Raw genomic sequence first — 16,024 nt, 5'->3', positions numbered from 1 at the left:
TGTTTCCATGCCTGGGCCAAGGGGAACCTCCAGACGGCTCTTGACTTGTTCTTCAACTGATTGTGTGGCATTGGTTTTTAGGAGATCCGAACGCTGGCCTTGATGGTAAGTCTTCTTCCTTCCCTTGGGCACTGGGCTGACGGCTGGGGGGCTGGGGGGGGTGGGGTCGGGGGGTCGGGGGAGGCAAGGCCTTGACAGCTGGCCTCCAGAAAGCAGGGGCGGGGCTGCTGGATGAGGACTGACCCTGAAGGACCAGGGCCGAGGGTGATCTGAGCCTGAGCAGGGGCTCTCAGAGCCTCCCCTAGCGCGGGTCCTGGCCGTCCTCTGGAGCGGCTCTTGACCCATTCCACTGCGGACTCGTGACGCAGAGTCGATGCTGGGTCTCCACGCAGCGGCGTCAAGGGGACGGAGGTACAGAGGAGGGTGCTTTTATGTTTCTCCTTGTACTCAATCTTCAGCTCATAAAATGCATCACCCTAAAAAATCAGGAGCTACACAACGTCCACTTTTTCACCTTTCCTAGAAATCAGTGTCATTTTCTGCACTTGGAAAACCAGTGAATCCCAAGCCCAGATTTTGCCTGCGTACCGACTACCAGTGACAGAACTGTGGATATTTGTAGTGAATATTTATGGTTAAAACTACCATGAGGTTTAACTTCCAGGTGGAGAGAAGAAAGGAGATCACAAAGTTCTTGGAATTTCATTTCACTTAATATTTTTATTTTTATTTTTTTGTAAAGATATTATTTATCTATTTGTGAGACAGAGAGAGAGCAAGTATGCGTGGGGAGAGGGGCGGAGGGAAAAGCAGGCTCCCTGCTAAGTGGGGAGCCTGACACGGGGCTCAATCCCAGAAACCTGGGATCATGACCTGAGCCGAAACCAGATGCTTAACCAACTGAGCCACCCAGGGGGCCCTCATTTCACTTACTATTTTTAGTGGCCATATGCCACAGGACACTTAGGTTTGCACACTCCCACACTCAGACACCCATCATATCTTGCCCCAACCCAGAGACTGGTGATGTTAATACATCACATGATTCTAGAATCAATGAGCTTCATTGGGGGACATTAAAATATACTATTTGAAATAGCTCTCCAAAGCAAAACTTTCACGGGTGGAATCTTTTTTCTTTTAAAGTTAACCTCGAGGTCTCATTTACATACAATAAAATGTACCCACTTTAGCTGTGAAATTTGAAGAGCTTCAACAAATGTATATACCCATGTATCCACCACCCCAGGCACTCCAGAAAGTTCTTGCATGTGCCTCAGGAGTCAATCCCACACCTCCCCTCGGCCCCCGGACACCACTGATCTGCTTTCTGTCATGGTGGATTAGATCTGTCTTTTCTGGAGTGTCGTCTGCGTGGACACTCGCAGTGTAGCCGTCTGTGTCTGGCTTCTTTAGCTCAGCGTAGAATGTCTGGGTCCCACCCTGGCACGGCAAGCACCCGTGCCTGCTTCATTGCTCGCGGCTGAGTAATATCGCACTGGATGGGTGTCGCACACCTGCACCTGTCGATGGATATTGGCATTGTTTCCTAGAGGCATTTTGAAGTCCCTGTCAGGGGAGGTGAGATTTATCTTCTTGGAGCCCAGGGGTGCTCAGAGGGAGGAGGAAGGAGAGGCTGGTAGGCGTGGCTCCAGGATCCCCCCCCAACCCCGACACTCTAACCCAGACACGCTCAGTGCTTATCTGCTTTACATTTTGAAGTCGCATGCTATTTCCTTTGCAAAAAAACATGTTCTTGCCACGGATGAGATGTTTGAAAATGATCGATGCCCATAAGCCAGCCTCCACATACACCCCTCTGGCAACAGGGCACCCCTTCTTGGATGGAAAGTTCTTCCACAGGTCTTTCTTTTATTTCCTAGGGGCCCCCTGGTCTTCCCGGACAAATCGGCCCACCCGGAGCTCCAGGGGTCCCAGGCCAGAAGGTAACACTTGTCTTGACAAGGGGGCTGCAGACCCCGCAGAGGGACCGCGTGTGTCCCCGAGTGCGGGAGCCGATGGGTGACCCTCCCATCTTCCCTGCAGAGCCACCACTACGGCGTGGCCTCTGACTCCTCCCACTGCTCCCAGGCACCCCAGGCCCTGTCTTGCCCACATCGCAGTCACCCTCACTGCTGCCACCTCAGCTCTGCCGTTCTTCCCCTGCTGTCTGACTTGGGCGGCTGTAATTCACAGGCTCCTCGGGTGTGGTGGAGTCTGGGTCTAGACAAGCCACTGCTCCAGGCAGAACCACATGGGACCCCAACCCACCCACTGGGGAATATGGGCCTGGAGCTCCTCCCCGATCTCCCCCTTCCTTCGCTCCCCACCTTTGTTCCCCTTTATACTCTGCTGCAACCCTGTGATTTTTGCAGAAGGCCCTGCATGTTTGCACCTCTGTCCTCTGCTCATGAGGGCCCCTGCCCTGAAATTCCTTCCCCTTTTCCCTAACTTTCCAAGTCCTCGTATTTCAACCCAGCTCCAAGGCCACCTCCTCCTGGAAGCCTCCCCTGATCTACCAGGCAGAATTCCCTGCCCTTTCCTCTCTGCTCCTCTCATAGCATCATTTTGCCTTGGTGATGTGGCTTGTTCTTTATTGGCCGACTCAAAGACAGAGGCCAGGACTCTCTTATCTCCCTCCCTGCCCTAAAGAAGGGGATTGGGTTGACGTGAAGATGCAGGGTGCTCCCTGTGGAGCAGGCAGGACAGGAGGGCTGGGCTGGGGGGACTGGGAGGCAACACCCCTCCCACAGACTACCCAGGGTCCTCAGAGGCAACGTGTGCGGTTGTGGCTCAAATGTGGACTGCGGAGCCGGGACGTAGCTGCACGTGGCACCAACCGCAGGCCTTGTGCACACGGCTCTGCCCTGGGGCCCTCACCTTGGGACGCAAGCACGTAGCTCCAGGGTGACCTGGCACATGGGAAGTGTGCCGTGAAAGACAGTTCCTCCTCTCCGCTCTGACACTGACCTTCCGTTGTTCTGCCACAGGGAGAGATCGGACTTCCAGGCCCTCCAGGCCACGACGGGGAAAAGGTAAGAACAGACACTCCCGGACGAGCCTCCGAAGATGGACCTTGACCTGGGCTGACGGGGATGGTGGGGGTGGGGACTGAAGGCTCTGGAAGAGGCCCAGATGTGAGCCTGGTGGGGAAGGGAGTGGGGAGCACAGGGGCCCACTCTGCAGGAGCCGGAGCCCCACACTGCTGGCCCCAGAGGAGTGGGGAGAGCCCGCTGGGACGGGCTGGGGCTGGTGCCGAAGCTTCTCCGATTCCAAGGGAGGCGGACAGGCTCTTCGCCTGGGCCGGTCAAGCACAGAAGGGCTGTGTCCTTTGGACGTCCCATTCTTTCGTGCTCTCTCTCGCTCTCTCTTTCCCCTCCATCAGTGTATATAACCAGTGTTGCTAATATTTTCTGAAGGGACCTCGAGGCAAGCCAGGAGACATGGGCCCTCCTGGTCCCCAAGGCCCCCCAGGAAAGTCTGGGCCTGCAGGAATGAGGGGAGAAGACGGACACGCAGGAAGCCCGGGAGAGAAGGGGGAGAAAGGGGAGATGGGACAGGCGGGCGCACCGGTGAGTGCCAGGGCGGGCCTGCCGGGACTCTCCCCTGGGACGTTTGCATGCCTACGGGGCTGCGCCACCCCAGCATGTTTCCGCAGGGTGCCCGCTGCAGACTGGGCTGGAAACCTGGGCTCGGGAGCTGGGGGCCGGGCACTCACCTGGGTTTCCCTTAAGCCCCTTGCTTTATGAAGGCCAGCAGCCCCCCTCAGGAGAGCAGGGACTGTTCTGTCCTCTCCTGTGTCCTTGGGGAAGTCTCTGAGCCTTTCAGGACTCTGTTTTCTTATCTCTAAAATGGGGCTAATCATGCCTTCCCTGGATACTTCACGGGGTTGTTGGGAAGGAGATGAGGTCACGGGTGTAATCTTGCCTCTTTGGAAAGTATGCAGAAGCCCAACACCCAGGGGAGGCTGCCTGTACAAGGAAAGCACCTTACCCAGTCTGACGAGGCTGCTGACTTGACCTGGGAGTCTGTTGTGGGCTTCAGTGGTTTTCATCTGTGAAATGGGCACCATGCTGGACCCCTGCCCTTGGAGGAAGGGAGCCACGCCTGCATGCGGCAGTTGGTCACAGATGCTCGACCGACGCCCTCGCTCTTGACTAACAGAGATCTTTGTCGATCTGTAGGGTCTAGACGGCCCAACTGGGGAGAAAGGAGAACCAGGTGGCCAAGGGAGACCCGGAGCAACAGGATTGCCCGGCCCTATCGGGCTCCCGGGATTTACAGTAAGGCGAGAGGGTGGGGTATGGAGGTTGTCAGCAGATGAGGGCACGCGAGCAAGGGTGCCCCTCATGGTCGTCACCAGCCTAGCAGATGCCTGGCCCTGCAACGAGGCTGCACTAACCTCCCGCCTGCCTGGCCTTGGGTGGGGGCGGGGAGGGGAGGGTCCTCTTGAAGAACAGCTACTCCGGGTGGAGCACGGGAGTGTGAACACCGGTTTCCACTTCTCAGCTCACAGCACGGTGGCCTCAGACACCAGCCCGGCTCAAAGGTGCTAGAGTCTCGGACTCAGAGTTCTCCTCTTAGAAGTATACAGAACGTCAGAGGTCAACCCATCCCACCTGTGACCCAGTGCAGGCAGCCCTCGGGAGCCACTCGCTGGGGCTGCCCCATTCAGCTGGGACAGGCAGGCAGCTCCTGGCCTCCTGGCATGTCCCCTCCACCACGGGGCAGCTCCAGGCTGGCAGGAGTGCTCCCAGACGTGGTGCGGAAGCTTCCTCATCACCCTCCCACCCCGGGCCCTGGCCCTGTTCCTAGAGCCAGAGTCATTTCTGCAGCTGCATAACGAATCACAAATTCAGCAGTGTAAACAATACGCACTCTGATCTCAGTGTCCATGGGTCAGGAGTCCGGGCTCGCCTCCACGGGGTCCTCTGCCCGGGGTTGGGGTCTCACGAGGCCGCAGTCAAACTGTTGGTCTACATTCTCACATCATCTTGCAGGCTCGCCGCTGTTGGCGTAAGTCAGTGCCTTGCCCCCGCAGGACGGCGTCCCTCAGCTCCTAGGGGCTGCCCAGTTCACATCAGAGCAGCCTGCTTGTTCAAGGCCAAGGCCAGCAGGAGTCTCTGAGTGCCTGCTGCCCACACAGGGCCGTGTGTGTGTGTGTGTGTGTGTGTGTGTGTGTGTGTGTAACATAACCTGAATGTATGCACGTTACAATTGTAACATAAGCCTGTAACATAATCACAAGAGTGACAGCCCATCACCTCTGCCATGTGCCATATTCTGTCGGCCTGAAACAGGTCACAGGTCACCCCAGGGTCTGTGCACCGCAGGATCCACACGTGAGATCAATCCTGCCTCCCACGTGCTGGGACCGCAGGTCCCCGAAGACTGTGATCTTGGGCCCAGTCCTGAAACCGCAGGCTGACTCTCCCGTCAGCCTCCGAGGTGGTCCTTGACGACACCTCAGCCCAGTCTAGTCCCAGTCTGGTTTGTCACAGATGTGCCGGTGTCCCTGTGCCCCCCCCCCCGTGCCAGCACCCACAGCATATGGTGTTTTGTGCCCACAGGGAGAGAGAGGAGAGCCCGGGGAGAAGGGGGAGCCAGGAGTGGAGGTAGGTTGTGCCGCTCGGCCTTCTGTGTCATGGGGAGGGTTTGACAGGGACCTCAGCAGCCCTCAGTCCCTCCGGGACGCACAGCGTTTCTGTGCTCTAGGAGGAAACGCACCGCTGCCCGACGTGGGGAGCGAGCAAGAAGCCGAACACTCACGGAGCACAGTAGCTCGGCCTCGGAGCCCCAGCTCACGGTCTCCCCACGGGTGTTCACAGAACACCTGCGCCCCACGGTGTTCACAGAGCACCCGCCGTGTTCCTTCCCGGTGCTAGAGTCTGGGGGTAGGAAAAGAAACAGAACCGCCTCTGTGCAGCAAACAGTCCCCGGCAGCAAGCGCTGGAATGGGAATGGTTAGCCGCTCGAGGAGCTGGGCGAGCAGCTAGAAGACGGGGCCTCTGAGCAGGATCTTGAAGACTTCGTAGGAATTTGCCCAGAAGCATCAGAAGCAAGCTTTCCGGAGAGACGCACTCTACTCTGAGAGGCGTGGTAGTGAAGGGAAGAGCAGGGAACAGCACAGAGAGATGTGCTCGGGATGGAGGCCAGGTTCTCATAAGATGAGAGGGCATCGGGCGTGTTTGTAGGCTCAGGGGAAGAGCCAAGAAAGCAGCAGAGCTCAGAAGCATGTGAGGGAGAGGATGTGGGGTGGGAGGGCCTGTGCCACCCAGACAGAGCCAAGGGAGGGACCGCCAAGGCTTCTCAGCCCCCAGAGAGGTCCCCTGGCCCCTGTCACCTTCGGTGTCACCAGGGCCCGTCCACACTCAGGGAAGCGAACTTGACGAGATGGTGTGTTCCTGAGTTAGGGGCGGATGGCCTCCTGATGAAATTCAGGAAAAGCTCTACACACAGAGATGTTCCTTCCAGAAGTGTTTAAAGTAAAAATTGGAAACAGCCTACATTTCTAACAAGAAGGAAATGATTCAATAACTTATGGTAATAATACTAATGGTATAATAGTCCCCATGTTTGGGAGCGCTCCTTGTGCCAAGCCTTGTTCCAGGCGCCGGCCAGGGAGAAACTCATTTCGTGCCGCTCGGTCGAGACACGGAAAGGAGGCTTGTGGGGAACATACAAAAGAAAGAAAGAAAAGAAAAGAAAACTGGGTTGCGGGTTAAATGAAAAACAGCAGAGAATCAAATTATAGACATAAAATCATCGTTAAGTATGGGCATATATTCATGTACGTTTTACACATCAAAAAAGAGTGGAAGGAAATGAAGTATTAGGAGTATTCAGATACTTATTCTTTCCTTTCTTTCAATTCCTTTTAATTTACAAAATATTTTAATGGGTCTATTATTACTTTAATTTTTTTATTTTCAAAATTATCGTACAGTAAAATTGGCTTTGGGAGGTAGTGTGTGTAGGTCTGTGACTTTTATTTAATACATTCATAGGTCTGTGTGGCTACCACCACAATCAGGATACATGCCCACTTATTTATAATCAGGAAAGAAAGCAGTAAACTTTTTAAGAAAAGAATATAGAGTTTCCGGAGATTGAGCTGAGAAGTCCACGGACCTGAGAGACATGAGGGGGACCCGGTCTGCCCAAGTTCAGGGGCTCCTCTTTGGTGGCCTGACAGAGGGGTCACCTCTCCGGCCACACTCGGTGGGATTCTAACCCTGGGAAGGCGAGAAGAGCCCCAAAGTTGAGATGGGGTGACCAGCTCGGACAGAAGCAGGCAGGCCCCCCTCCTGCCTCTTGGGTGGCCAAGTACGAGCAAATGGATGCCCAGCGTCAGAAACAAAGTCTGCAACGAGCACCATCCTTTGTAGAGAGAAAGACTCCCTGAGTCCCTCCGCCTTCCCCGTCCAGCACAAATCTGTCCTCCTACACTCTGCCTTTAATTAAAGGGAAGCAGAGACCAGCAGTCCCTGTTACAAACCGGATGGGACTTGAGGGGTATTCTTCAAAAGCTGCTCAGCCTCCCCCCATTCCACATAACCAATCTCTGCTCCTGTAAGCCAAATGTCTCAAGTTCAAATGCCTACAGGGGCCAGGCACGCAGCAAATGAACGAAGAGTTCCAAGTCAAAGACAATAGGGAGTGGTGGGGACTGGGGTCATCTGAAGATTTCATGCCCCACCTGGAGGGAACGCTTTTACTCAGCTCCAGGCAATTGTTGCCATACATGAACAAGGGCCTGCTGCTGCCAGGTTTTTCTTTTTTCTTTCTTTCTTTTTTTTTTTTTTTTTTCAAGAAAATCTGGAAGTCTAGACTTTTGACAGCATTTCCTGGCAATGTGTGGGGTTTTTTTCTTTTCAACATTGTGCAGGTTAATGAGTTGCTAGGAGTTTCTGCCCTGTTCTCAGCCTTCTTTTGGGAGACCACATGCTGGGCAGTTCTGTTCTCCTCTGGCTTTGCAGCTCCCAGCTGGACCCTGGGCCATGTCAGAGGGGGAGGCCACTTGGAGTGTAGCAGGGTGTGGGCTAACCATCTCCCTTTGGATTCTAGGTTCCTGGGCCTCCAGGGCCAGAGGGGCCCCCCGGACCTCCGGTAAGTGTGGAGAGCTTGTCGGCATTTCAGTCCACTGTGATTGGGTCCCTACCATCCCCTCACACCACCCCCCCCAAGCAGTCCCTGTCCCCTCCTCCTCCCAGGGTGGGATTTTGTCATCCACGAACCCCTCCCTACTCCTTTTCCCTCCCGTGTTAAACAGGAATGATCTCAGTGACACCAAGAAGCCTGGGCATGGCCAGCTGTCCTGGAAACAGTTGACTGGCACAGCAGCTGTAGGGTCTGGTCTCACCTCCCCGCAGGAGTCCCTCTGTCACTAAGCTCTGCCCTTGGCTATCAGACGCCTGCTCTCCCCCTTCCTCCTTCCTGCTAACCAGCAGCAAAAACATCTGGATTAAGATGGAAAGTGATGTAAAACCAGCCCCACTGGGTTGGCCTTTCCAGGTGACAGGCGATAAGATGAGGCCTTTACAGGGCCCCCAAGCATCCTAAACCAATAGATGCTGGTCCTTCCTCTGCAGGGGTCCCAGGCCCCACGGCACTGTGTCACGCATTGTCATTGGTGGAAGTAGTAGTAATAACGATGGTAGCCAGCACTTCCCGAGACTTCTCACGTGCCACACGCTGCTCCAAGCACTTCGCATATACCTACATAATCAACTTTTGCTGTGTTCCTTCCGAATCTTCCCTTCGTGAGACTCTAGGTCAGTTGTGGGGGTCACACAGAGACGCTCTGTCAGTCCCTGGTTGGGGAGGCCAGGCTCAGACTCCACCCCAGGTAGCCCCAAGCACAGACCCCCTTAGCACTCCCTCCACCTGCCCTGGGCAGGGACCCTGGGCCCTTGCTCTTTTGTGGTTCAACTTGCGGACAAGGTGTTTTTGACTTACCTGGAAATGCAGTTCTGAGGTACCTTGTTTTGATTTCAAATGCAGGGGCTCCAAGGTGTTCCTGGACCAAAGGTAAGAAGACGTCATGTGACAGGTGTGGGGGGTGGGGGAAGGGGCAGTGTCAGGGCCAAAAAGGAAAGTCCTTTGGAGACAGGTGGCCCATCTGGTCCCTTTCCCTAAATGGAATCATGTGACACTGGCCAGTGGCTACAACCAAGAGAGAATGAAGTCCTTTTAACACCCACCATTGACTGTAGGCAGTCTTCAGATTTAGAGCTGTCCCGTCCATTAATCCACCCCATTAGCGATGGATTGGATTCTTAGCAAACGACGAAATCCTTTTCCAAGTAACCTGCCCCAGACATTTCACTCACCCTGAAGTAGAGGTGGAGAGAGAGAGGGGTGTACTGTGGGCCCCCTCCCCAGGTCCAGGCCCATCAGTCTCTGGCCTGGGGAGGGGGTCTCCCAATCTCCCTCCTCAAAAACATTTCAACTGGATAAGAGGGGCTGGGAGCTGACGGCATATTGGCCCGTGCTCCTCACCCCACTATTCTTCAGGAGACAGTTGGGCAATTTTTTGCCCCAATTAGTTCGGGAGCCTCAGAGCTCCCATGTTGGCATTTCAGGCACCTGCCAGCCAATCTCTGCAGGGTCCCAGTTTTCCTGCTCTGCAAATGGTCACTTATGCCCAAGCCTGACCTGGAACTGCCCTTTGGGTCTGTCTCCGCTCCACCCATCCCCTTTTCCTTTGGGGAGCTCACAGTTACTACAGGGATACCAAGGACTCTAATGGAAGTAGAGCCAGGCTAGGAATTTAAGAATTCTTGGAGCGTCCAGCCTGCCATCCGTGGGCCAGCCCCCTCCGCCCCCTCCCTCCTCCAGCCTCTACATGTTCTGGTCTCCCCAGCCCACCCCTATCTCCAGGACCCCAGGATGCAAGAACGAGTTGTCTGAGACATGCCCTTCGGTGATCTCCCCCCTCCCTTTCCTTCAGGGGGAAGCAGGACTAGATGGAGCAAAAGGAGAGAAGGGTGTCCAGGGAGAGAAAGGAGATCGAGGGCCGCTGGGATTACCCGTAAGTATCTCAGAGCCAGCGAGCCTGTGAGGAGCCCAGCCGGGTGGTCCTGAGGAGGCTGGGGTGGCGGTGCAGGACCCCGGGAGAAGGCTGCTGCAAAACTGGGGGTCCTAACATTCTGAGCATTCCAGAACACTTCGTGTAGTTTTGCTTTCCCACCTGGGCAAGACCGTAGACTCTAATTCCCTTCCTGAGGGCTTCCTCTGGGCCAGGTCCTGGTCTGGTCATGGGGGGAATGCAGAGCTAAATAAGACAGGGCCCCCCCACCCAAGGAGCCCCCAGCTGGAGAGCCGCAAGTGGCCTGAGGACAGCCTCAGGCCCTACATGTGCCTGATTCAGAGGCAATAAAAATCCGCCCTTAATGGGAACTCAGCTTGGAGGACCTGGGAGCAACGAGAAGTGAAATGTTCTCCATCTCCCTCCTAGTTCGCTATCGTCAGCACTGGCCACAGCAGAAAAACTTGTACAGAGGCAGATTCTCTGGTCCCAGCAGTCTCAGGCCACTCAGATCTCTCATCTCAGCCCGCCCTGAGATCAGACCCCAGGTCGGGGCGACGGGCTGCCCTGGAGGCATCGACATTTCCAGATGTGGGGGCCGGGCCTGGGCGAATCTTTTGCCCCGAGCTGCAATGGGCTCATGGCCTCATCACTGCCTCCCCTGTGTCCAGGTGTGTGCACTCTTCCCCCCACCCTGGAGCCCTGGGCTTCATCCTCCCTCACCCCCCAGTGGGGCCAGCACTCTTTGTGGCTTGGTTTTTGAGAGCTGGAATGGACGTTAGGGACCCATCTACTCATTTTACTGATGGCCCTAGAGAAGAGAGAGTCACTTGAGGTCACGTATGAAGTCAGTGGTGAGGCCAGGCCAGAGGCTGCTCCTTCGCTGAGGCCACCGCCTTGCAAAGGAGCTCATTCCAGCCACTAGGGCTTCCTCTGTCCTGGGCACAAGGCCAGTTCCCACCCTGGGAAGCCATAAAGAGCAGGAGAACAAAGAGAAGCCCAATTACCCCAGCTTGGCAGAGCCTGAAGGTCTGGTTAATGTAATCACAGCAACCAAACAGCAAGAGCAAAAGGTATGATTACACCCTCATTAGCGCATCAACTGTAGGACGTTTAAGGAGCTGATGTGCCTGACAGACTATAGGGAACTGATGACTTCAACAGACATTTTCCCATGTCTTAAGCTGTGTCCAGAATGTTTAAGTACTCCTTACTAGAAAAGAGCCTTCCTGCCCCCACTCAACCACAAATCTCTCCTTGTCCGCCTTCATGGCCCCAACGCCCTAGTGAACACTGGAGAATTCAGTCAGGGGTCAAAATGCAAATGGCGCAGAGACCAAACAGGTTACATAAACAAAGACAGTGCCAGAGGAAAGACAAAGTGCCCCGTCTATCTTTAAGTTGTCAACTTTCAGTAGAGACACGGGTACAGAGAAATACTTTTGCTGGCTCAAGAAAATGACAGAGCAAGCATCTCCACAAATGGCAATGAACAGGGACTTCAGAGAGGCAAGAGGGAGTGGTGAGGACTGGGGCGCACTGGAGGCCATGTGTCCCTTCTTAAGGAGAACATTCCCTCCTCCGTTCAGGGGAATGAGGGCCCAGTATTTCCAGATGGTCTCATTTTTCCAAGGAAGCTGGACATCTGGCATTTTATGTGAAATCTCCCCATTTTCTAACATTAAATCAAAATTCCTTGCAACTCTGCAGACCATGCAAAATATGTCAGTGGCCTGCGTATGGCCCGAAAACAGCCAGTCCATGCCCTCCGCTCCAGACCTCTCAGAATAACTCGGTGCTGGTACTGCATAGACAAAGTTTGTGGATATTTAGTTGAAGTTCTGATTTTCAGCTTCACTTCCATAGTTTATGCCATATGGTAGCAGCCTGTTTCTCCAGAGCACCCTAGGGAGTTCTTCCTACTGGCCCTACGGAAGTGGTTCTCAGTTCTGACTACACACCAGAGTTGCCTGGAGCTTTTCAAACAAGTCATTACCCTGGCCTCACTCTTGGAAACTCTGGTTGAGTTGGGGTGGGGGAGGACCCAAGCATCTCTCTTATTTTATGTGCCCCCCCCCCCAGGAAATTCTGACCATTGCCGTGGGGTGCAGAGACTCAGCTCTCTAGGCCATAAGTCAGGATCATCCCAGAACTTTGTGACCCTACAACTGAGAAGGAAGGCCCTGGAGGATCCCACTACCCACACCTTTTTCCCTGTCCCCCCTCGCCTGGGGGCATTCCCCCTCCTTTCAGATCCTGAGGCCTAGGCTCATTTCTGAGGCTCCGCTGGAAGCCGTTTTTAAGAATTCAGTGCTCACTGGGCTAGAGTGTCCCCACTGCCTTCTCTCTGGTTAGTCACATTGGAATCTTTCGATAAATTTCCCTCTGGTTCTCCTAGGTGGGTCTTGGGGGCAGGTTCCCAGCCCAGCACTGGAGCGAGAGCACCTATTCGCGCCTACTGGGTGCTGCATCGCAAGTGGATTTTAACAGCATCCCACCTGCCAGCCAGTTCACTCCAGGGCATATTTGGCCTTAGACCTCTGCCCTCAAAAAGCCTTTTTCTCTAAAAAGACCCTTGTCTGGGAGAACAGGAAAGGACTGCGTGTGTGCTGAGCTGTGCAACCTCTCAGTGCCAGGGAAAGGTCAGGCATCGTGCAGACTAACATCTGAGGCCCCCCCCACCCCCCCACCTCACCCGCTGGGGCAGAAGCAGGCCAGCTTCTACCCACATTCCCAGGCCGGGTGCTATCACTCAGTACTGACTTCCTCGGGCTTCTCCAGCCTGGCCCGGTCTCCATAGTTGTGCAGAAGAGGCCGGGAAAGACAACCCGCCCTCCACGTAGACTTGTCCCTCTGCAGGGAGACTGGTCCTGGGAAGGACGCACTCCCTCTGGTTCCAGACACCTTCCCATGAATTCTCTTTCTGTATCCCTTTCCCCGGAGCGCTGCAACCCCCTGGCCATGGGATTTCTGAGAGGGGCTACCAGGAGGGGGGGGCAGGGGGCACAGAGGATGAGAAGGGGCGTCTGCACTGCTCCCCACCGGCCTGCTCGGCCGCCGGCCGCACTGCCACTCGGTGTCCGTTGTTGTTGGTTTCCGTGTGAATACCATCACCTGTCCTCCCCAGCTTATTTCTCCCGTTTTGTTTGATGACCAGCATTTGTGTCTGTCCAGAGTCACTGCTTCACTCACCTCTTCCCTCCCCGGTCCCTTTTTCTCCCTCCCGTTCCTCCCCTACCCTTCTTTCGGTCAAACTGTTCCCCTCGTCCAGGGAGCTTCAGGTTTGGACGGCAGGCCTGGGCCACCGGTGAGTGTCACTTCTCCATTACCCCTCAGCCCAGCCCACCCCACCCCGGGCCTGTGACCCCTCTCGTCTGTCCCTGTCCCGCTGTGGCCTCGTTTTCCCAGTGAGTCCTGCCTTCTCCCACCACCAACACCAGAAAGGTACCGTCTCTGCTCAGTTCAGAAATGCTCCTTCAGGCCTCTTGACCAAAGATGGGTGACCTTCCTCTGAGTTCCCTTGGCCATCGTAGGAACCCAGGGTCCTCAAATCTGACTCTCCTGACTGCCGGGCATGGGGTGGAGGGCTGCTCCAGCTGCACAGACTCTGTTCCTGACAAAGGCTGAGTGCGGCCTGGGAGCCCTGCCCCAGGGCCTGGGACCATGACTCACGCCCACCGAACACGACAGTGTCTGTCTGTGCCCGTCATGCTGTGCTGTCTTCATGCTGTAGCTCTATCTCCTGTCTGCCCACGAGGGCTTCCTAGTCCTGTGCAGCCCCCTCTGCTGTGTACTGGGGTGAGGCCGGTGTAGCATCTAGGATCACATGGGACGGTCCCAGCTCCGCACTCTGCAGGCATGTTACCCCACTTTCCGCGGCGCCCCGGCTGCCCTGCAATTCAGCAAGGGGATTATGCAGAGCAAAGGAGGAACACTTGGGTCCCTCTTTCTCCATTCTTTCTGATTCCAGAAAACAGGCATCACCTACTCATGACTAGAAAGCACCTGGCCTTTCTTCTTATGACAAGCAACTGAAGCATCACAGAAAAAGAGTCTCTCCTCTCCTCTCCACCTTCCAGGCCCCTCCCAGAGTGCCCCGTGAGGTCTTTAGGGAAGTGGCATTCCCACTGACACCTGGCACCTTCCCAGGGTCTAGGGATCACTGGCTATCAAGGGCCAGGAGGCTGGACTTCCCTGCCCAGGAGCCATAATCAGAGCTGTGTGTGTGCCCAGGGCCTTCCAGCCAGGGAGTCCCAGCTTGGCCCTTGCAGGACACTTTGGAGGCCCGGAAAACAAGTCTAATGAGCTGGCTGGGATGACACTGGGGCACGGGGGCAGGGGGATCAATTTTCAGGGTTTCATTTATGGCAGGGGGACAGGCCTGGAGGCGGAGAGGATCTGAGACTGATGCCCGCAGGAGCCTAGAGCTTTGAGAGTGGGAGGACCAAGAGCAGCCCCGCTCAGAGCCTCATCCCATGGTGTGTGCCCTCACCAAGCAGAGGAGGTGACGGGCCTCGCCCCAGACCACCTCCTTTCCAGAGCCTTTGTGGAGGCGACACTGTAGATTCTCCCATTCAGAGACTAGACCCCTTGTCCGGGCATTTTCAGGGCTTTGCCCCGCCCCCCACCCCCGCGAGTCCCCCCCATTGCACCCTCCTCACACCCAACGTGCCTGCCCCACGTGGCCAGTCAGGGCTAGGGGGCTGATCTGGGGCTGGAATCAGAGAATCCAAACCTGTCCTGCATTCTCACTGGACAGAGGGGAGCAGTGCAAATTCAGAGATTCTGTCCCCTTTGGACCTCAGGTTTTATTTTTCTCATTAAATCAACATCACAACCTTAAAGGAGAAGTTTTATGGGAAGAATAACCCTGCCGTGCCAATACTAACATTTATCGGCACCAAATGCGTGACGTGCGTTCATCCATTTTAACCGGGCAGCGGCCTCGAAAGCAAACACTCATGTCATCATCCCCCTTTTATGGGGGGGCGGGGGGGAACGGACCCTCACAGAGCCTAGAAGTTTCTCCAGTATCTCAGCGTTAACAGGCCTGGAGCCTGCACTTGGAGCTGGTCAGGGACTGCCGTGCTTTCTCAGCCATGACCCCCATCAGACCGCTCTCACTCCTGACGTGTGCATAGTCTGCCCTCCTGGCTGCAGGGGTCCCCGGAGAACGGAGAACGTCTTAGGGCTCTTTTTCTCCTTGTAAAGCAAACCAGCCTTTCCCCCACTTGTTCACGCCCACCAGCCAGCCTCACACCCTCAGGGCCAAGTCTGAGCAGCCTCCACACGGAGGCAGAGCAATACAGCCCTGAAATACAGACCTCCAGCTAGTGGGGGTGGAAAGCGGGAACCTGGGAAGGGGCTTCTGTGCACCATAGCCAGCCCCGCCCCGCCTCTAAGCCAAAGGCTCCAGCTGCCCCGACTGCCCCGGAGCCCTGAGTCCGGAGCGGGTAGGACCCAGCAGACCCCCGAAGCGCACTCCTCACTCTCGGATCCGGCCTGCCCCATAGGGCCGGGGAGCGGGGACAGAGGCCCAGCCGGGGAGGCTGAAGGCCAGGGCGGCCCTTGGTGGGGCGGGTGGGGTGAGCAGTGGCTGAATGACCCCCCCCCCACGCCTGCCTCTCTGTGTGTGCGTCTGCATTGGTCTCTGTGGCATGAGCTCCCCCCACCCCGCCCCCCGCATGCGGAGCTGCAAGGGCAAACAGGTGCCGGCCCTCGCCCCTCCCCACGGCCTCCGCCCCCATCCCTGAGTGCTTCAGGGAGCAAACGAAGCAGCAGTTCTCCTACCGTTTTCAGCCTTGGCAAGCTTGGTGGTGAAGCAAAAGGGTTTCCCTGCTCAAATCTGGCTCTGAGGCAGGGGGAGGCCTCTCTGCCCGAGGCCCCCACCCCAAACAGGAAGAAGCCCCAGTCCGATGACTGCCCTGAACGAGCCTGGCCTCGCCAACCCTGAAAATGGGCCTTTGGACCTTGCTCATCTCCAGCGCCGGGCGG

The 16,024-nt window shown here is 55.9% G+C and overlaps 1 protein-coding gene and 1 long non-coding RNA gene across 11 annotated transcripts in view; one reads left to right on the top strand and one right to left on the bottom strand.

Moving 5' to 3' along the window:
* The window catches only part of COL13A1 (collagen type XIII alpha 1 chain), a 79,970-nt gene that overhangs the window by 50,655 nt on the left and 13,291 nt on the right, over positions 1-16,024 (top strand). For 5 of the 8 annotated variants that reach the window (XM_057308686.1, XM_057308689.1, XM_057308691.1 and 2 more), the window contains 10 exons: positions 82-105; positions 1,884-1,946; positions 2,991-3,035; positions 3,420-3,572; positions 4,185-4,283; positions 5,571-5,615; positions 8,068-8,109; positions 9,004-9,030; positions 9,953-10,033; positions 13,302-13,337. In XM_057308686.1, coding sequence (XP_057164669.1) covers positions 82-105; positions 1,884-1,946; positions 2,991-3,035; positions 3,420-3,572; positions 4,185-4,283; positions 5,571-5,615; positions 8,068-8,109; positions 9,004-9,030; positions 9,953-10,033; positions 13,302-13,337 — 615 coding nt within the window. The remainder of the gene's footprint in view (positions 1-81; positions 106-1,883; positions 1,947-2,990; positions 3,036-3,419; positions 3,573-4,184; positions 4,284-5,570; positions 5,616-8,067; positions 8,110-9,003; positions 9,031-9,952; positions 10,034-13,301; positions 13,338-16,024) is intronic. The other 3 variants (XM_057308690.1, XM_057308688.1, XM_057308692.1) reach the window with 3 other exon arrangements.
* Positions 758-15,985, bottom strand: LOC130543034 (uncharacterized). 3 transcript variants are annotated; one of them, XR_008958045.1, is made up of 7 exons: positions 15,821-15,985; positions 8,959-9,019; positions 8,723-8,813; positions 4,879-5,066; positions 3,994-4,200; positions 2,881-3,086; positions 758-1,523 (listed from the first exon to the last, which is right to left on the bottom strand). It is a non-coding gene; the product is annotated as an uncharacterized LOC130543034 (long non-coding RNA). The 3 variants fall into 3 exon arrangements; XR_008958044.1 differs by lacking the exon at positions 8,723-8,813; XR_008958046.1 differs by lacking the exon at positions 8,723-8,813 and having other exon boundaries at positions 2,971-3,086.

Source organism: Ursus arctos, unplaced genomic scaffold (genome assembly GCF_023065955.2).
Source record: "Ursus arctos isolate Adak ecotype North America unplaced genomic scaffold, UrsArc2.0 scaffold_7, whole genome shotgun sequence".
In the NCBI taxonomy this organism is placed as follows: domain Eukaryota; kingdom Metazoa; phylum Chordata; class Mammalia; order Carnivora; family Ursidae; genus Ursus; species Ursus arctos.
The sequence above is the reverse complement of the archived record's forward strand: the minus strand, read 5'-3'. Positions and strand labels throughout refer to the sequence as shown.